Source organism: Elephas maximus, chromosome 2 (genome assembly GCF_024166365.1).
Source record: "Elephas maximus indicus isolate mEleMax1 chromosome 2, mEleMax1 primary haplotype, whole genome shotgun sequence".
Lineage (NCBI taxonomy): Eukaryota > Metazoa > Chordata > Mammalia > Proboscidea > Elephantidae > Elephas > Elephas maximus.
This window is the reverse complement of record NC_064820.1, coordinates 195,588,665-195,609,674: the sequence shown is the minus strand read 5'-3', so window position 1 is coordinate 195,609,674 and position 21,010 is coordinate 195,588,665. Positions and strand designations below refer to the sequence as shown.

Genomic DNA, 21,010 nt, shown 5'->3' with positions numbered 1-21,010 from the left:
TCTGCTCTTCTACTAGACTGGAAGCAATTATAGGTGGCAAGAGTAGTGGCATTGGATGGGGCTGGTTTTATCTCTATTTGCATCCTTAGTACCTGCCACAGGGGCGGGGCGGGGCGGGGGGGGACTGGATGCCCTCACAGAATGATTAATACACATAAACAACTTCAAAGAAAGTAAAACTGGCAAATAATAGGTGCTCACTAAGTGTTAGCTATTATCATCATTGTCGTTGTTAAGCGCTTATTGAATAAGTGAGTTCCCCTAGGACTAGGGTTATAAGCCAGCCTAGTACCCCAGGAGTTCCACAGGTAAAAGCAGCATAAAGCCATGTTTTAGTGAAAAATATACATTACTCAACTGAATCGTGTCACTGTTTCCTTGGATATGGTCCATGCCTCGTGTTTTTTTCTTTTTTCCTTACTTGGCTAAATCAGCTTTGTACTTGAGGCTGCTTCCTGAACGAGGGAGCGTGGAAGGACAAAGGCAGGCATTTATCCGTTGTGACCCGAAGTGAAAGTCTCCAGATCTGAATTTTGGAAAGACACCTTTAGGTGGTTTGGAAGAAGGATTTGAGAGGAAGGGTCTAGAGGCCAGAAGGCCAGGGAAAAAGTGAGGCAACAGTTGGGGTGCATGGGAAATAAGGCTTGTCCCAGAGAGACAGTGTGGAAGGGTGTAAGGGATGGGACCCAAGTCCTGGGGGACCACTTCATACCTGAGGTGGGTGTAGGGGTAGTACCTGCAAGGACTGGAGGTGATACAGGTCCAGTGAGCCAACTCCTACGACTCTCAGACCAGAACCTAGGCCCTAGGGTGCAGTCCTGCCGTATCTGTTCAAGTGTTTTCTGAGACCAATGCTTGTGCTAGAGAGCAGATATGTGAGCCACCTGGGAGACACAGAGTGTGTTCACATACCTCGGCTCATGGAGCTCTGGGCAACTCTGAAGTTGAGCAGGGCAAGCTGCATGGGACAGAACCAACACTCTGTGTGAGGAGGGAACAGAGGCCCTGGAGCAGGAGGGACTTGCTTGTGTCACAGAACAATGAGGGCAGAGCTGAGGCCAGTGCTAGCCATTGACTTTGCAGAACTGTTCATCACGATAAACCCCAAATACATCATCTCTACAACCCTTGTGCTCAGCACAGGTCCTGGCATGTTTGCTGAAGGAATGAGTGAATGAATGAATGAATGGTGGATGGATAGATGGAACGGGTCATTCCCCCTGACCAGCATTCTATGGGGCAAAGGTATGGTCTGTGGGAAGAGAAAGAAAAGCAACATTTATTGAGCAACTTCTACGTGCTGGGACTTTACCTGTATTCTTTCCTTTATGTTCCCCAGCAGCCTTTCTACACAGTGAGCTTCCTCAAGGTGCCTCAAATCTTTTGTGCGGTTTCCCTTTGTACACAGCATTGTCCTTGTCACCAGTGAGTTTATCTAAGTCTCATTTGGGTACTGTTTATCTTTTCAGCCTGGACACTAGTGGAGGTGGAACCCCAGGGTACCCTCCTCTCTTGCATCTCCTGCGCTCTGCACAACCAGTAGGGCTCCCAGCCGTCTAGATTTTGCTCTATCCTCTTCTCCTCTCCATGGACTAGGGCCACAGCCCCCTCTCTGACATCCCCATCTGCTGTCTTGCCCTTCCTGTCCATGTCTTAGACTGCAACCAGAGCCCCCTTTGCAAAGTTCAGATCTACCAGTGTTCCTCCACCCTTGCTATAACCTGCCAATCTTTTCCTAAGATCTACAGTAATAATGCCCAAATCCTTGGGCTGGCATTCAAGGCCCCCCTGAATCTGCCAATCCTCTATCTCTACCAATTTGAGCTTCCCCAAGGCAAAAGCTGATGCGATAGTAGATGCTCAATAAATGTTGAACCCAGCTGGGTTTCTTGTTTAATCCCCACAGTACCCCCAACTGGGTGGTAGCATTAATGCATGGCTATTTGAGTGCTGAAGAGTCCCTGGGTGGCCAACTGGCTAACGCACTCAGCTGCTAACTAAAAGGTTGGCAGTTTGAGTTCACCCAGAGGCACCTGACAATCTACTTCAAAAAAAATCTACAGCCATTGAAAACCCTATGGAGCCCAGTTCTACTCTGACACACACGGGGTTGCCAGGTGTCAGAGTTGACCTGAAGGCAACTGGTGGTTTTCGAGTGCTGTCCTGGAGGAGTTAGATGGCCACTTATGACCAAGAAATGGCAGAGCGGGACTTCAAACTTAGGACTCCTGATTTTAAGGACAACATAGTTAGAAAGAAGAGCCTAGAATTTCTGGAGTCAAGAGACCTCTGTTCAGGTCCCAGCTATGTGATCCTGGCCAAGTTCTCCGAGACTCAAGTGCTCCTTTTAAAATGGAGGTAAAAATTCCACCTTAGGGGGCTCTTTGAGGATTAAAACGAGACAAGGTTTCCCAAGTGCTGGTGAGGAGTGCTTGCCCGGCATGTAACTGATACCACGTGAACTCAGCCATCTCTTCACCATGATTACCATTAGTAGGACCCCTATCCCTGTGACCCTGTTCTGGGCACCCCCCATAAATGGCTTGGGCTGTTACCTGTCTGTTGCTCCCTGTGGGGCCGTAACCTCAGTCCCACTCCACACCTGTAGCTTCAGGGGCTTCTCTTCCTGCCCCTTGTGGTTTCTGCTTTCGCTCCTGGACACCTGAGAGTCGGTAAACCTCAGAGAAGTGTCTCGGGAGTTGTGGCTGGTGGATCTGCAGCAGAAAAGCTGCTGGTATGCAGTGCGGAAGTCTCTGTTCAATGCCGCGTACAGGATGGGGTTCAGGGCTGAGTTGGCATAGCCCAGCCACAGAACAATTGCTTCAATGACCTCATTGATGGCCTCGTCCCCTCTGAGCCCACGGTAGACAAACACGGTGAAGTAGGGGAACCAGCAGATAATGAAGGCCCCCATCACAGCAGCCAAGGTCACTGTGGCTTTGTGCTCCTTGATAGTGGCCGAGTTCCAGGAGCTGATGTGATTGATCCTCTTGGCCTGGTCCCGGGCAATCTTGAAGATGCGGTAGTAGGTAACACACATGATGAGCAGAGGCAGGTAGAAGGTGACCAGCCCATCCACCAAGCCATATACTTCATTGACCTGAACTTTGCACTGAGAAGTGGTATGGTTGCTACCGATGGTCTTGTTCCTGCTATTCCACCCCAGGTGAATAGACAGGAAGGATAGAGTGATGGAGATGACCCAAATAAAGACCAGGGAGATGGTGACCCTCACAGGGGTGACCAGTACCGGGTAGCGGAGCGGGTCTGTGACAGCACAGTACCGGTCAAGGCTGATCATAAAGAGGTTGAGGATTGAGGCTGTGCAGAGCATCACGTCCAGGCTGGTGTAGATGTTGCAGAAGATCTGGCCGAAGCTCCAGTTGCAGGACAGCTGGTAGATGGCAGAGAAGGGAAGCACCAGGAGGCCAAGGAGCAGGTCAGTGATGGCTAAGGACACGATGAAGCAGTTGGTCAGGCTGCGGAGCCGGCGGTTCAAGCCCACAGCCAGGCAGACAATCACATTGCCAGCAACAGTGATGAGGATAAGGATGGTGAGGACCACACTAATGGTGATCTTGGATGCTATGGAAGAGGGTGTGTCACTGGGCGCCATCCTGGGACCTTGCAGTGCCTTTCCCAGGCCACGGCCCCAGGCTGCTTCTCCTCAGCTCCCTGAAGTATCAATTATGCCAACCACTGGGCTTCAGAGTCCCAACAGAGCCAAAAGAAAGGGTCCGGATTTGGGGGGGCCTTTCAAGGACTGACCCAAGGCTGTTTTTCTAGAAATAAATAAAGCAGTCTGCAATGAGGAGTGGGCATGAACACCAGTGAAGAAGAGGTAAAGGAAAGTCTTGAAGCTCGTGGCTCAAACTCTGGTTTTCAGATCACGCCATGAAGGGCCGGCTTTCTCCTGGGACTGTATTGTATAGAGACCGGGCACTGGGACGTGTGTCTGGAGGTGGCTTTGGTTTTCTGCAGTAGGGGTCATGTGAAGACATGGCCGCATCCTTCTTTGTAGCTGGCGTCTGCTCTCATCCACATGAAAGGAGTCAAGGACTAGGGTACCTCCCCTCTTGGGGGACACTGGAGAGCTGAGGCTGCAAATGGAAAAGTCGGATGGTGAGCACTTTGAAGCCAGACTGAATCTAAGGTAGGTCCTTCTGGAACATGACCTCCTTGTGAGATACTGGGAGGCCTGGGGACCATTCTGATACCCTCCTTAGGAGGGACTGAGGCTTTTGGGATGTATAGTGGGGGAGAGAGAGGGAAACAGACTGCAAGGAGCTTGAAAACAAGTATTGTGAAAAACACTGGGAGGGACTAGGATTATTTATATTGGAAAGAGAAAGATCTAGACATAGACTTTAAGCTCCAAAAGAACAAAAGCCATGTCTGCTTGTTCAACGCCAGTGCCTAGTGCCAGGTTCAGTGAGTAGGTATTAAGCATTTGCTGAATAAATGATAAAATGAATGAATGAATAAATAAATAGTGTATGTGCTCTTGTAAAGCACTTAGAATGGTATCTAACACTGCTGTTTTATAAAATGCCATCATGCTCCAAACCAGGGCTGCCATGGATTGAATTGTGTCCCCCAGAAATATGAGTCAACTTGGCTAGGCCATGATTCCCAATATTATGTAACTGTCCTCCATTTTGTGATCTGATGTAATTGTCCTCCATTTTGTGGTATTATGTAATTATCCTCTATTTTATGTGTTATAAGTCCTAAACAGGATTAGGGTGGGGTGTATTTTGAGTCACATTCTCACACCCTTACAAAAGGGTGTGACTCAAATTACTGCCTTACTCAAGGTACACCCTTACTTAAGTAACACCCCTATTGAAGTCACATGCTTACTTGAGTCACATGTTTTATCTTACAAGAGATAAAAGGAGATAGAAGCGAGCAGAGAGGATAGGGACCTACTACCATCAAGAAGGATGAACCAGGAGTGGAGCATGTTCTTTGGACCTGGGGTCCCCGTGCTGAGAACCTCCTAGACCCAGGGGAAGATCAATGCCAAGACACATGAAGATCACCAAGGAGCACCAGGCCCACAGATGTTGAAAGGAGGCAAGGACCTTCCCCCAGAACTGACAGAGAGAGAAGGCCTTACCTAGAGCCATTGCCCTGAATCCTGACTTCTATCCTTCTAAACTGTGGGAAAATAAATTTCTGTTTGTTAAAGCCACCCACTTGTGGTATTTCTGTTATAGCAGCACTAGATAACTAAGATAAGGGGTCAGTAAACTTTTTTTTAGAAAAGGACTAGATAGTATTTTCTGCTTTGCAGGCCATATGGTCTCTGTTGCAACTACTCAGCTCTGCCATCATAGCACGAAAGCAGACATAGACAACGTGCAAATGGATGAGCGTGGCTGTGCGCCAATGAAACTTTATTTATAGAGGCTGAAATTTGCATTTCATATAATTTTCACGTGTCACAAAACGTTATTCTTTTGACTTTTTTCCTCAACCACTTAAAAATGTAAAAGCCATTCTTAGCTCACAGGCTGTACAAAACCAGCACTCCCATGCCCCACCACCATACTCTAAACACATCTCTGAATCTTCCTTTTCTTATTTAGCAGCACATTGTGGTTTCCTGAGAGATCCTGGTTGGTGCAAATTGTCAAGCACTTGGCTTCTATCTGAAGAGTTGGCAGTTTGAACCTACCTAGAAGTACCTCAGAAGAGAGGCCTGGTGATCTGCTTCTGAAAAGTCAGGGCCATGAAAGCTCTGTGGAGCACAGTTATACTCTGACACATATGGGATTCCCATGAATTGAAATTGACTAAACACAACTGAGTTTTTTTTTCATGTGTGTGTGATTTCCTATTCAGGTCAGCTTGTCTAGAACTCATTGACTCACTTTTCCTAATGACTGCGTAACGGGTCCATGGGTGTCATGGATTGTATTGTCTCCCCCCAAAATCTCTGTCAATTTGGCTAGGTCACGATTCCCAGTACTTTGTGATTGTCCTCCATTTTGTGACCTGATGTGATTATCCTATATGTTGTAAATCCTAACCTCTGCGATGTTAATGAGGCAGGATTAGAGGCAGTTATGTTAATGAGGCAGGACTCAATCTACAGCATTAGGCTGTATCTTGAGACAATCTCTCTTGAGATATAAAAGAGAGAATCTAGCAGAGAGGAAAGGGATCTTCTATTACCAAGAAAGAAAAGGCGGCAGGAGCAGAGCGCATGCTTCGAACCCGGGGTCCCTGCATTGAGAAGCAAGGAGTTTCCCCCAGAATTGACAGAGAGAAAGACTTGCCCAGGAGCTGGTGCCCAGAATTTGGACTTCTAGCCTCCTAGACTGTGAGAAAATAAATTTCTGTTTGTTAAGACAGTGGGGGAGGGGGAAGGGCTGGCCGTAGTTTATTTCATCATTCTCCTATCATGGGCATTCAGGTGGTTTCCAGTTTATTCCTTCCTTCCTCCTTCTTTCCTTCCTTTCTTCCCACTGCAAACATCAGTTCAGTGGCTGTTTGTTAATTAAAACCCCTGATGTTAGATGCTATCAAGTCAGCCTTCGACTCATGGCAACCCCATGCACAATGGAACAAAACACTGCCCAGTCCTGCGCCATCTCCATGAACAGCTGCAGATGGACTATGGTGATTCACAGGGTTTTCTCTGGCTGATTTTTTGGGGTAGATACCCAGGCCTTTCTTCCTCGTCCATCTTAGTCTGAAGCACTGCTGAAATCTGTCCAGCATCATAGCAACACACAAACCTCCACGGACAGATGGGTGGTGCTGCGAGTGAGGTGTGCTGGCCAGGAATCAAACCTAGGTCTCTCGCATGGAAGGCAAGAATCCTACCACTAAAGCACCAATGTCCCCAAAGACTCCTTCCTAGTGGTGATACTCTATGCTTTCCATTGATGAAAAGCAAGCTAAGGCCCAGCTCAGTTCCTGAACGCTTTCACAAAAGCTGATCCTGATTTTTCAGAGAGCAAGTAGCAGGCAATCTCCTGAGTCACGGGGTGTGCAGGAAAATCGACAGAGGAGCCTCTTTCAGAAGCAAGCTGATCTCCATATGACATAAATTAAATATCTCCTGGGCTCTTGCCTGGAGCGGTTTTGCAACCTGAATCTGAGAAGCCTCATTTAATCATAACCATTGTGTGGATGCTGGGATCACAACCCATCACCTTCTGCTGCTCCAGCTGGCTCAGCCACCAGCCTAGCAAGCTGGGCCTCTGGGTGTTATTTTTAGAAGATCTCTTCATTACATAAATATCCCAAACAGCATGGGTCTCACCGCCACACTTAATTAACTTCAGAGGGGTGGCCAATAAGGCATCTTTTTGAGAATCCTTATTTCTGCTCAAAGTTTTCTGTATCTCCCTAGCAGCCAGGTAGAGGTATATTTGGGCATTGCACCGTCTTTTTAGCTAATGCTCGGAGGTTTTCAAATCTGAATGGATCAGTCTCTCATACAATGACGAGTCCCTCCCTCCCTCCTCCTTTCTCTCCCCTTCCTCTCTCCCTTCCTCTCCTTTTCTCCTTTCCTCTCTCCCTCCCTCCCTGTCTTCCTTTCTCCCTTCTTCATCTCCCCTCCCTTCCTCCCTCTGTTCTATTCAAGAAACATTTCTTGAGAACCTGTTAACTGTTGTTGTTAGTTGCCGTGCAGTTGATTCTGACTCGATCCCATGTGTGCAGAGTAGAACTGCTCCACAGGGTTTTCAAGGCTGTGACCTTTTAGAAACAAATTACCAGGCCTATCTTTCAAGGTGTTTCTGGTGGGTTTGAACCACCAATCTTTTGGTCAGTAGTTGAGTGATTAATCATTTGTGGCATCCAGGGACTCCTTGAGAACCTACAAGGTTCCAAACGCTGTTCCAGGTGCTGGGGAGACAATGAGCAAAACAAGCCACGGTTCCTTTCTTCCCACAGTTTCAAAGAACCATTTCTGTCATATTCTTATTTTAAAGCCCAGCTCCCAGAAGTTTCAAGTCACCACCTTGAAAACGGGGCTTCTGTGGGGAGCTCATTCCATCACATACACATGGGGCCATATGACTGCTCTAGAAAGCATGTCACCATCTTATGGACATGATCTTCAGTGGCTCCTCTTTGCGTACAAACAGAATCACAGCTAACAAAATAACCCACTTTCTTAAATTTTCCTTTCAAACTTCCAGAGCAATAACATGCTCGTTACCCTAAACCAAATATCACCGAGATATACAGAAAAAAACAACCATCTGGGCCAACAAATACTCCAAACCCTCACCCCAGGATGACCGTTGCTGATGGTATGGTATGACTGGGGCGTTTCACGCTCTCTCTGTGCCTACACATACCTACACTCACTACACATTACTCAACCATTTCCTCTGCGCGTTTGAATTATGGCATTGGTGAAGAATATTGAATGTATTATGGACTGCCAGAAGAATGAACAAATTTGTCTAGGAGGACGTACAGCCAGAATGCTCCTTAGAAGTGAGGATGGCAAGACTTTGTCTCACTTATTTTGGATGTGTTATCAGGAGGGACCAGTTCCTGGAGAAGGACATCATGCTTGGCAAAGAAGAGGGTCATTGAAAAAGAGGAGGACCCTCAATGAGATGGAGTGACACAGTGGTTCCAACAGTGGGCTCAAACAGCAATGACTGCATGGATGGCAATGTTTTGTTCTGTTGTACATAGGGTCACTGTGAGTTGGAGTTTACTTGACAGCACCTAACAACAACAATTTCTCTTAAAATTTTCAATATACATACAATGGATGCCTCTCTAGGTCACTTAGATCTAACTCATTCTTTTGACAATCTCGCTGGAGGAAAGACTACCACTGTCATGGGAAGGTATATGGACAAGGATGCCTACGGCAGCAGATTGGGGAGTGGCAAAACATGGAAAACAACCTGAGCATCCATCAACAGGGGGCGGGTTGAATAAATGATGGTCCATCTGTACTGTAGAACGTTCTTGTTAGCTGCCACTGAGTTTGCTCCGACTCATGGCAATCTTATGTACGGCAGAATGAAACATTGCCCAGTCTTGTGCCATCTTCACGATCATTGGTATGTTTCAGCCCATGTTGAGGCCATCGTGTAGTGTCTTCCAACCTAGGGGGCTCATCTTCTAGCACGATATTGGACTATATTCTGTTGTGATCCAAAGGGTTTTCATTGGTTAGTTTTCAGAAGTAGATCACCAGGCCTTTCTTCCTAGTCTGTCGCAGTCTGGAAGCTATGCTGAAGGGTAGCCCTATACTGTAGAATAGTCCTGGGTGGAGTGATATTACCTATGTTATATATGATACCATTTAATCCTCACAACCACCCCATGAATGAGGGGAATGAATGTCTCCATTTAACAGTCGAGGGAAGTGAGACTCAGAAGCAAAGTGACATCACACTCCTAGGTGACTGAGTTTGGATCCAAACCCAGTCCAAACTCCTTCAGCCAGCCTTTAATACTCTTTGTTTTATAAGATTTCAACACATCTTTCCAATTGGATCTCACCACACACCTCTGTATTTGTCCCATTTTTATTGTTGTTGTGTGCCATTGAATTGATTCCAACTCACAGTGACCCTGTAGAACAGAGTAGAACTGCCCCATAGAGTTTCCGAGGCTGTAATCTTTACGGAAGCAGATCGCCAGGTCTTTTCTCCCATAAAGCGGCTGGTGGGTTCGGACTGCCAACCTTCCAGTTAGCAGCCAAGTGCTTAAGCATTGCACCAAAAGGGGTCCTATTTGTCCCATAACTTCACCAGTTAAGGTCACCGAGTATTTCCCCTAATGGAGTGTGCCTTTTCACTCCTGCCTTTGCTGTTCCTGTCATTGGTTGTTTCACTCTTCCTTTCATTCACCTCAATTACTCTCCCTTCAAGGTCCAGCTAAAATACCTCCAACTCCTTAATGCCTTCCTAAGTGCCTGGAGGCAGGAGTGATCTCCCTCTGGGATTCCCCTGTACTTCCTACTGATTTACACTTTGCAGCACCTGCTGCCTTCTATTGTGAATATAGCTCTGCATTTGTCCCCCAGCTACAGTGGGAACCATTTAGGGCAGGGACTGGATTTTGTCTCTCTCTCTCCACCCCTCCACCCCTCCACCCCTCCACCCCTCCATCCATCCATCCATCCATCCATCCATCCATCCATCCATCCATCCATCCATCCATCCATCCATCCATCCATCCATCCATCCATCCATCCATCCATCCACCATCCAACCATCCGTTCACCCACCCATTCATCTACCCACCCATCCCTCTACCCATCCATTCATTCATCCAACCAGCTAGCCAGCCAGCAAACATTTCCTGTCGTCTACACAATGAGTGAGGCACTGGGTACCCAGTGTGTGTGTGTGTGTGTATGTGCACATGCACGTGTGTACAAACACATACACACATAAATATGTGTACATAGTTTCCCCACCTTGGAAGCCTAAGATGTGCTCACCTCGGGATTCAGTGCGTCTGATGGGTATGTTTTAGCGAGCGTGTGAGAGTGGATGTATTTTCCCCAACATTTTATGGTGAAAAATTTCCAACACACAAAGAAAGCTGAGAAAACAATACAATGAGCATTACATCCTGCCCAATGGTCTGCTCAAACTATAGTCTGCCATACCTCTCATTCCTTCTTTCTCTGTATGTGTGTAGAATTTACATGAAATTCATTTAAAAAGGCTTCAACCACTTCCTCTACCCAGGGGGCAGAGCTGGCTGATGTTTCACTTGTGCCTTTCACCCTGCTTCCCCTCACATCTTTTCCTCTTTGCCTGAACAGAGTTTGAAAAGGCCCTTTCTGGAGAATTCGCTCATGGAAAGCGGTGCCTCCCCACTCACTCACCCTTCTCTCCCAGGAAGACTTTTGACCTTTACCTACAGTCAGCACCAGGCAACTGCAGAAGTGACAGAGAGCGGGGCCAGCAGTTCAGCGTTTGCCTCATCTCATGCCTGTCTGAGGCTGTGCGTGGTTAATTCATCCCCAAGAGTGACCACAGCTGAGGCCTCAATGCTCTCAACAGAGGTATATTAGACCCATCTTAGGCTCTGTGTGGAGAAATCTTTTCCGGTCATTTCCCTACTTAGTAGCCTTGATTTTCTCTAGGTATGGAACCTTGGCCTGGCATTCAAGAATCTTTGTGACCTGGTCCTGTCTTCCTCTTTAATCTTGGCTCCCACCTGCCAAGTGCCCTGTAGTGTCCTTGGACAGCACTTTGAGAAACACTCCAGGGGTATTTACTTCCTGCGGGTACTGAACAGAGCCAGGCATGTCCTGACTCTATGCTTGTGCATGTGCTGCTCCCACTGCCTGAAATGCCCTTCCTCTCTTGCTGGAATTGTGAGTTCTTACTCTTCTTTCAAGCCCTGACTTCATCTGTGACCTCCTCCAGGAAGTCCTCCAGAGGTAGCTAGTCGCTCCATGCTCTCTCATTTCCACCTCCCAGCTGCACTCACTCTGGCAGAGGCTTGTGCTTTCTGAGGTGGACAGGAAAGAGGGGTTCTTTAATCCCACCGAATCGAGTCCTGAGTTTTCTGGGCCACAAGAGAATGCTCCCCCTACTCACTGGGGTCCTTGTGACTCACTATTAAATGTGTCTCCCAGGAGCTGAGTTGCAATTAGATCCAGAATACCATTTCCCTCCACCATCCTTCCACTGGGCAGTGAAAAAAACAGGAGCTCGGAGGGTCGAGGGCCACCTCACCAGCAGTGGCAGAGCTGAAGGCAACCCAGGTCTACCTGATACACAGCTCTCCCCTCTCGCTCTTCACCCATGAAAGCCCTGAAGAAATGCTGCTTCTGGTACGTTCTATCTGCCAAACACCTTCATTTTACTAAGCTCCAGGACATTTCTCTGAAAGGACCAGGCTAACTAAAAAAGAAACCAGTCTGGAGCCTGAGGTTTCCTTCCCCTTCCAATTTTATCAAATTGGAGTCCAGTGCTTTCTTTTTCCTTTTCAGTGAGGAGTGAAATCAATTTCTCCTTCTATGGCATCAGTCCCTAAGACCCCATTCACAACCACATGGGGGACTGGCCATTGCACAAGCTGCCAGCAATTTTGAGGAATCAGCCCAAGCTAGTTTGATTGGATTTCCCACTCTGCCTGAAAGATGAATCTGATTTTTTTTGGCAGTCATTTACAACAGGAAAAGAAAACAGCATTTATGTGCTAGCCCCTGGGTTCTCAACTACTAACCGAAAGGCTGACAGTTCAAAGTCACCCAGAGGTACATTGGAAGAAAGGCCTGGCCATCTGCTTCTGAAAGCATCTGCCTTGAAAACCCCATGGATCAGTTCTACTCTGACACACATGGGGTTGTCATCGGTTGGAATTGACCAGGTGACAACTTTTTTTTTTTGCTTTACTATGTGCTTGGCAGGTCTCAGGGGGACCCTGTGAAGTAGGTGGCCTTATTCTACAAAACTGAAACTCAGAGAAGTGAAGGGAAGCCCCAGGGGTTAACAGCAAGAATGGTGACACTGAACAGATCTGGGTTTTAATTCCGGCACTGGCATTTAATAGCTTTGGGATGTTGGGCACTTTATTTCAGCTCTCCAAGCCTTGGTTTTCTCATTTGTAAATGGGGACAGTAATAGCTCTTCCTTCACCAGGTTGATGTGAAGATAAAGAGAATAAAGGCTTTTGGTTAGCAGCTGTAGCACAAAACCCTAAGAGGCAGTTCTGCTCTGCCCGATAGGGTTGCTATGAGTTGAAGTACTTAGAACAGTGCCTGGCATGGTAGGTTCTCTCCACATGTTATTTTTATTATTGCCCAAAGCTGCATGGCCAGGAAATGGCATCTGTCACTCTATAGATATTTATGGAGTGATTTCCAGGGGCAGACACTGTGATGGGTTCTAGGGATACTTCAGTGTTATGGATTAAGTTGTGTCCCCTCAAAAGAGCTTTTTAAATCCTAACCCCTGGTACCTGTTAACATGGCCTTGTTTGGAAATAGGGTCTTTGAAGACGTTATCAGTTGACATGAGGCCATACCAGAGTGGGATGGGTCCTAATCCAATATGCTATCACCCCTCTGTTGGTGTGTTGTACTGTGGAGGCTTGAGTGTAGCTGTGAAGGTGTGCCACTGGCATTCAAACACCAGCAGGGTCACCCATGGTGGACAGGTTTCATTGGCGCTTTCAGACTAAGACAGACCAGGAAGAAAGGCCTGGCAATCTACTTTCAAAAACTAGCCAATGAAAACCTTATGAATCACAACAGAACACTATCTAATATAGTTCTGGAAGATGAGCCTCTAGGTTGGAAGACACTCAAAATACACAGTGATTGCAACAATAGACTTGAGCATACCATCGATTGTGAAGAATGTCCAGGACTGCACAGTGTTTTGTTCTGTTGAACATGGGGCTGCCAGGAGTTGGGGCCAACTCGAGGGCAACTAACGACAACAACAATCCAATATGAGTATTGTCCTATAGAAGAGGAGAAGAGACACAGACACACAGAGGGAAGATGGTCATGACCAGAAGCTAGGAGAGGCATGAACAGATTGTCCCTCAAAACTTCAGAAGGAATCAACACAGCCAACACCCTGAATTCAAACTCCCAGAGCCCAGAACTGTGAAACAACAAATTTCTGTTTTTATAAGCCACCTAATTTGTATACACTGTTGCAGCAGCCGTAGGAAACGAACATGGGCAGTGAGCAAGACAGACAGACCTTGGAGCTTGGCAAACATTAAGTAGCTGACCATAGAGCTGCTTACTTAACTGCAGTTATGCTAACAGTTATACCAGGAGCCCTGGTGGCATAGTGGTTAAGAGCTCCGCTGCCAACCAAAAAGGTCGGCAGTTGCAATCCACCAGCCAACCATGCCTTGGAAACCCTAAGAGGCAGTTCTGCTCTGCCCGATAGGGTTGCTATGAGTTGAAGTACAAAGGGGAGGTGCGTGGAGCCACAGAAATATGGAATGGGAGGACCTGACCTGGTCTGAAGGATATAGACGGCTTCCCCAAAGAGGTGATATTTGAGTTGAGATCTGTTATGGCAAATCCATTAACATTAAAAGCACTCAGACTACTGACCCAGCAAGTGCACTTGTAGGAATTTGTCCTGTGATCTACCCCAACACTGTTTGTAGTAGCAAAGGCTGAGAATAATGTAAATGCCTACACCGCAGAATACAGAATACCACCATTAGAAGGATGGACTTCAGTTGTCTGGATTGGGACAGGATGGTCTCCACAAAAGTGCTGAGTGTGGTAGTAAAAGGGGGGATATGTGTGTGTATGTGTGCGTCTATCTATACATCTTTACATGGGCAGGGTAGACTAGCTCAGGAAGGACACTTGTGAAGATGGTAACAATGACTGCCTCCAGGGAGGGAGCCGGGTGGCTGGGACGAGGGTGGAAGGGAGGCTTATTTTTAATCCTATCCCCTCTGGGACACCTCTTGAATTTTTTTACCTTGTGTATGTATCACCATGGAAACCCTGGTGGTGTAGTGGTTAAGTGCTACAGCTGCTAACCAAAAGGTCAGCAGTTTGAACCTGCCTGGTGCTCCTTGGAAACTCTATGAGGCAGTTCTACTCTGTCCTGTAGGGTCGCTATGAGTCGGGATGACTGGACAGCACTGGGTTTGGTTTTTTGGTTATCCAAAAAGACAAAGCCATTGTTAATTAGCATAAGTTAGCGTATATAGAATGCTTGATCCACGCCAGGCCTGCCTGAGGCTCTATATACATTGTCTCCTTTAATCTCTATCACAACCTTGAAAGAAGGGATTCTTGTTTTCCCTGTTTTACAAATAGGAAGGCTGAGGCTCAGAAAAAGTAAGAGACTTGCCCCAAGTCTCGTAACCAGTCAGTGGAAAAGTCAAGATTTGGACCCAGGTCTGTCTGGCTCCAGAGTCCCTGTTCTCTGTCAATACAAATCTGGCTTTTCATACAGAGAAAGAAACCATACTGTTGGCGTTTAAAACCGACAGCATGACTGTTTGTGCCTGTGCAGCTCAGTACACTTCTCCACCGTCCTCTCTGTGGCTGCAGATTTCTAACTCCTTCCCCACAGGGGGCTGGGCATCTGGTAAAAGCCCTGACAGCAGGAAAGGACTTCTTGGGAAGGCTCAGTTCATTAGAAAGAAGGGCCTTGGCCTCTCAGTAGGTCTGAGCCTAGTCCCTCCCTCTCATTTCTGCTGAGCCACAGGAGAACCAGAACCAGGGCTGTTTTTGCTTCTGTTCTCTAGTGGAGCTTGTTCCAAGCATGGCAGCCCCCTTGGTGGGGCCCCTCTGCACAGGCTGAAAGGTGATCTTCACGTTGTCTAGAATTTGAGGCACGTTCTAGTCGAGAGAACATTCCCACTTGCCCCTGGGACGGGTACCTGTCAGCCCAGTGCTGGATGGTGTGGTCAAAGTGGATATTTGATTTTGATGAATATCACTGCTTTGCCATCACATTGAGGGGAAGGCGACCTGGACCAGAAGCCAGTACACCCACCGCTTCCATTTACTGAGTGCCTACCATACGCCAGGCAGAGGCTATTATTGTACACATTTGACAGATGATGAAACGGAGATTCACAGTGTGACCTTAATGCTCCCCAGCATGTTTTCTCCTTTTCAAAATGGGCGACTGAGAGCTTGACATAACTAAGGCCATGATGAACCTGTAAGTTTTTTTTCTCCCTCTGCCTGCCTCCTCCTTCACATACCTTTGTTAATGACTTTGTTTTGATCTAATGCTAATGACTTTCTTCTTTGTTTTGATCTGATGTAAATAACTTTGTTTTGTTCTGTCCAATCACTTGTGACTTAGGACCCCCGCGTGGAGATTAGTGCTCATGTATATCTTTAGCCTGATAAAGAGTCTCTTGTCACTATCTTGTAATGAATAATTCCTCCGGCCATGCCATCTGCGGGCTACAAAGACACTTCTGACCCTTGTAAAAATTCTATGTAAGCTCTATTGTAAAATTGCTTTTTGGGATTCTATAGAGACAGTCTGCATTACTGTCGGAGATGGATCTCAGTGGGGTGCATCTCCTAAATAAACTTTCTCACTCTTTCTGACTTGGAGTACATTTCAGTGGCTTGGCTGCTCCAGGTCACGGATCCTAATCAGGCAACAACAGTGGTAAAGTTGCTTGCCTAAGGCCACAGAGCTAGTAATGAGGCAGGCAGGGCTTTGAACCAGGTCTTATTCCACATAGTCAGTGAGCTTCCACAGGCACCGTTCACCCAGAACACACACGCATCTAGTCCAGCTCAGTCACTCACTGGCTCCTTGGGGGACTGGTTCTGGCTGAGCTGTTTCTCATCCCTGAGGTAGGGGCCTCTGCCATAGATCCACGTGGGACCCTGAACCCACATCTGAGGACAAATTCCCTCAGCTCTTGTTTATCTGAAAGAGTCTTTATTTCCCCTTCCCTTTTTTTAAAATCCAGTTAGAATTCACATAACATAAAATTAATCACTTTAAAGTGAACGGATTCAGTGGCACTTAATACTCTCACGATGTTTTGCAACCACTACCTCTAGTTCCAAAGCATTATCATGGCCCTAAAAGGAAACTCTGTATCCATTAGCAGTCACTCCCCATCCTCCCTCCCCCGGCCCCTGGCAACCAAAATCTGCTCTCGGTCCCTATAGATCTACCCTTTCCGGATATTGTGGGTGCCCGCATGTTTGTAAAGTGGGAAGTGTGGGACTGAGGGAGGCCCATGATGTCCTTTCCTATCATGTTCCTCCTCCAGCCTTCCTCCACCGAGCTGTTCAGGCCACACACAGAGGCATCATGCCCAACACCCAATCCATCAGCAAGCCCTGGGAGCCTACCTCTGAAAGATGTACACATATTTATAAAATACATATAAATATATTATGGGGTCACTGAATAGGAACTGACTTCATGGTAATGAGTTTTTTTGGGGGGTTTATTATGTTATATATGGTATTTATACCATACGTATACAATATATAACATAATAAACAACCCCCCACTAAGAAAAAAAAAAAAGACAAAGCAAACAAGTTGTGGAGTGACATCAAGGACCTCATATGTGAAGGAAGCAAGAGATCATTAAAAAGACAAGAAAGAAAGAAAAGGCCAAAATGGACGTCCGAAGAGACTCTGAAACTTGCTCTTGAATGTAGAGCAGCTAAAGCAAAAGGAAGATATGATAAAAGCTGAACAGAACATTGTAAAGGATGACTCGAGAAGACAAAGTAAAGTATTATAATGAATGTGCAAAGACCTAGAGTTAGAAAACCAAAAGGGAAGCACACACTTGGCATTTCTGAAGCTGAAAGAACTGAAGAAAAAATTCTAGCCTAGAATTGCAATATTGAAGGATTCTACAGGGAAAATATTAAACGATGCAGGAAGCATCAAAAGAAGATGGAAAGAATACACAGAGTCACTGTATCAAAAAGAATTGGTGTTCAACCATTTCAGGAGGTATCATATGATCAAAAACAGGTGGTACTGAAGGAAGAAGTCCAAGCCGCACTGAAGGCACTGGCAAAAAACAAGACTCCAGAAGTTGACAGAATACCAGTTGAGATGTTTCAACAAACGGATGCAGCACTGGAAGTGCTCATTCATCTGTGCCAAGAAATCTGGAAGACAGCTATCTGGCTAACTAACTGGAAGAGATCTATATTTGTGCCCATTTCAAAGAAAGGTGATCTAACAGAATGCGAAAATTATCAAACAACAATATCATTAATATCACACACAAGTAAAATTTTGCTGAAGATTATTCAAAAGTGGCTGCAGCAGTTCGACAGGAAACTGCCAGAAATTCAAACTAGATTCAGAAGAGGTCATGAAACTGGGGATATCATTGCTGATGTCGGATGGATCCTGGCTGAAAGCAGGGAAAACCAGAAAGATGTTTATGTGCGTTTCATTGACTATGCAAAGGCATTCGACTGTGTGGATCATAACAGATTATGGATAACATTGCGAAGAATGGGAATTCCGGAACACTTAATTATGCTCGTGAGGAACCTGTACATAGACTAAGAGGCAGGCATTTGAACAGAACATGGGGATACTGTGTGGTTTAAAGTCAAGAAAGGTGTGTGTCAGGGTAGTATCCTTTCACCATACTTATTCAATCCGTATGCTGAGTAAATAACTTGAGAAACGACTATATGAAGAAAAATGGGGCATCAGGATTGTAGCAAGACTCATTAACAACCTGCATTATGCAGACGACACAACCTTGCTAATGAAGATCAAAGACTACAGCCTCCAGTACGGATTAAACCTCAACATAAAGAAAACAAAAATCTTCACAGCTGGACCAATAAGAACATCACAATAAACAGAGAAAAGATTGAAGTTGTCAAGGATTTCATTTTATTCGGGTCCACAACCAATACTCATGGAAGCAGCAGTCAAGAAATCAAAGGACACATTGCATTGCACAAATCTGCTGCAAAAAGACCTCTTTAAAGTGTTAAAAAGCAAAGATGTCACTTTGAGGACCAAGGTGCTCCTGACTCGGGTCATGGTGTTTTCAGTTGCCACATACGCTTGCAAAGCTGGAGAATGAATAAGGACTGAAGAATTGGTGCCTTTGAATTGAGGTGTTGGTGAAGAATATTGACTCTACCATGCACTGTCAGAAGAAAGAACAGATCTGTCTCAGAAGAAGTACAGCCAGAATGCTCATTAGAAGCAAGGATGACAACACTTCATCTCATGTACTTTGGACATGTTATCAGTAGGGACCAGTCCCTGGAGAAGGACATCATACTTAATAAAGCGTCAGTGAAAAAGAGGAAGACCCTCAATGAGATGGACTGACACAGTGGCTGCAACAATGGGCTCAAACATAGCAACGACTATGAGGAAGGTGCAGGACCAGGCAGTGTTTTGTTCTGTTGTACACAGGGTCAGTATGAGTCGGAACCAACTTGATGGCACCTAAGAACAACAACATATATATATATATATATATGCATTTACCAGCTGCTGTCCAGTTGATTCCAACTCATGGTGACCCCCATGTGTGTCAGAGTAGAACTGTGTTCCATAGAGTTTTCAATGGCACTTTTTTTTTTAAATAGATTACTAGTATTTCTTCCAAGGGGTCTCAGGGTGGATTTGAGCCTCCAACTTTTCACTTAGCAGCCAAGCACATTAACTGTTTGCAGCACCCAGGGGCTCCATATACATATATATAAATATAAACACACATACATACATATATCTTGAATACATCTACTTTCCTTTTCAGCTGTCACCATCCTTGTCCAGACCCTCATCATCTCTTGCCTGGACCTTTGTGACATCTACCAACCTTCCTGGTGTGGGCCTTTTAATCCAATAACACCACCGCCTGCTCATACCTCACTGAAGCTGTGCCGTCACACTCTTTCCTTGGCTCACAAGGCCCTGCAGAATCTGTGATCTCTGATTTTTAACCTCTCTGATCTCCTGTTTCCTCCCATGCCTCCGTCAGGACACTTCCCCACACTGACCTGCCTCAGTTCCTTGGAGGTTCCACATTCATTCCTCCTTGAAGCTCTGCATGTGTTCTGCCCAATCTATGCATTCACACTCAGAGGAAATATTACCTCTGCAGGTGACCACCAAAAATATTTCCCTTCACCCTCTCTCTTGCCCCCCACCCCTGATTTCCTCTTCTGCGTAGCATGTTTTTCCTTGGTATTTTTCTTGTGTCTCTCTTTGTTCACTCTTTGTCTCTCCCTACTAGAATAAGAGCTCCACAGGGCCATGGTTTACCCTGCTTGCTCCCTGACTGGCATTTTTGGAGCTGAATTAATATTTATTGGATTGGCTAAATGAGTATTGAAAATAACAATAATAACAATATGCTATTCCATTTATTGTGCACTTTGACAGTGCCAGGCAATATTCTAAGTACTTTATACATACTTTATCCCATTTAATCTCTGAAACAACCGTATTACATCGGTATCATTATTTATCTCCATTTTACAGGTGAGGAAATTGAGGTTTACGAGTGTTTTGTGACTTGGCCAAAGTCCACCACCAGCAGTGGGCTGGCAAATGTGAGGAAGGCCTGAGGAGGGAGTGTCCAGGGTGGGGTTGGGCCAGGAGAGCTGCAAGCTCTGCCTTTGTTTTTCTGGGAGAGTTGAGACCTGGCTTGTGACTGTAAGGAGGCACAAATCTTGGCCACCCAGAAGCAAAACTGCAGGGAGGGGACAGGGGAGTGGGGGACAGGAGCTGGGGTGGAAACAGCACTGGCTAGGAATTTGGATACTGAGTTTGCGTCCCTGGTGTGGCTCTGACTTGCTGTGTTTCATACCCCTTTTGGGCCTCAGTTTCCTCAGCAGTTAGATGAGGACATAGGCTTCGAATATCTCAAAGATTTCTTCCAGCAACTCTATGGAGAAAGATGTCACAGAAGAAAGGTCTGGCTATCTACTTCTGAAAAATTAGCGTTGAAAACCCTGTGGAGTACGGTTCTACTCTGATACACATGTGGTTGCAATGACTTGGAATTGACTCGATGACAACTGTTATTTATGTGTGTGTGGCGGGGGGGGAGGAATCATGAGCCCTAAAAACAATGAAATAGGTGGGCTCTGGGTAGAAACAAAACACAGTGGTCACTGGTGTTCAGGAACCCTTTCTATACCACCCTAGAGAGGCAGACATCCTAGCTCTTCTTGCATGACCCCAATGATAGGGGGCTCACTATCTTTTGAGGTATTTGCCAATCAGTCACAGCCATTTAAAGACATTTACAGGGCCCTACACACTCTTCCTTCTGGAGGCTGTACCCCACTGCATAACAAAAACATCACAGTATATGCACATTCCACAGTAAATATAATTTATATGACTATTTACTAGAATTAGCTGCCATAGACTAGCTGGCATAATGTTATGTTTGGAGATATTCAATTAAACAGTTATTACTTGCAATTTTGTGGTTTTCTTTTTGTATTTTGGATCTAGCACTTTTTTTTTTTTTTGGTCAGTTTGCAGACATTTTTTGCAGATTCTTGAAGAACCTGAGACCCTGGTTAACAAGTTTGAGTCCCTTTTTCCAG

General features: G+C 46.0%; 1 protein-coding gene across 11 annotated transcripts in view; it reads right to left on the bottom strand.

The window, feature by feature from the left end:
- The window catches only part of HRH2 (histamine receptor H2), a 75,560-nt gene that overhangs the window by 33,672 nt on the left and 20,878 nt on the right, over nucleotides 1-21,010 (bottom strand). For 5 of the 11 annotated variants that reach the window (XR_007516187.1, XM_049874358.1, XM_049874357.1 and 2 more), the window contains one exon: nucleotides 2,556-4,100. The exons of 2 other annotated variants lie outside the window; for them this stretch is intronic. Coding sequence is in view for 4 of the 9 variants with exons in the window: in XM_049874358.1 (XP_049730315.1) it covers nucleotides 2,556-3,616 (1,061 nt within the window). In the remaining 5 variants the exon portion in view is untranslated. Of the gene's footprint in view, nucleotides 1-358; nucleotides 527-2,555; nucleotides 4,101-21,010 lie in introns of all 11 variants that reach the window. 4 more of the 11 variants (XR_007516185.1, XR_007516184.1, XR_007516186.1 and 1 more) reach the window with 1 other exon arrangement.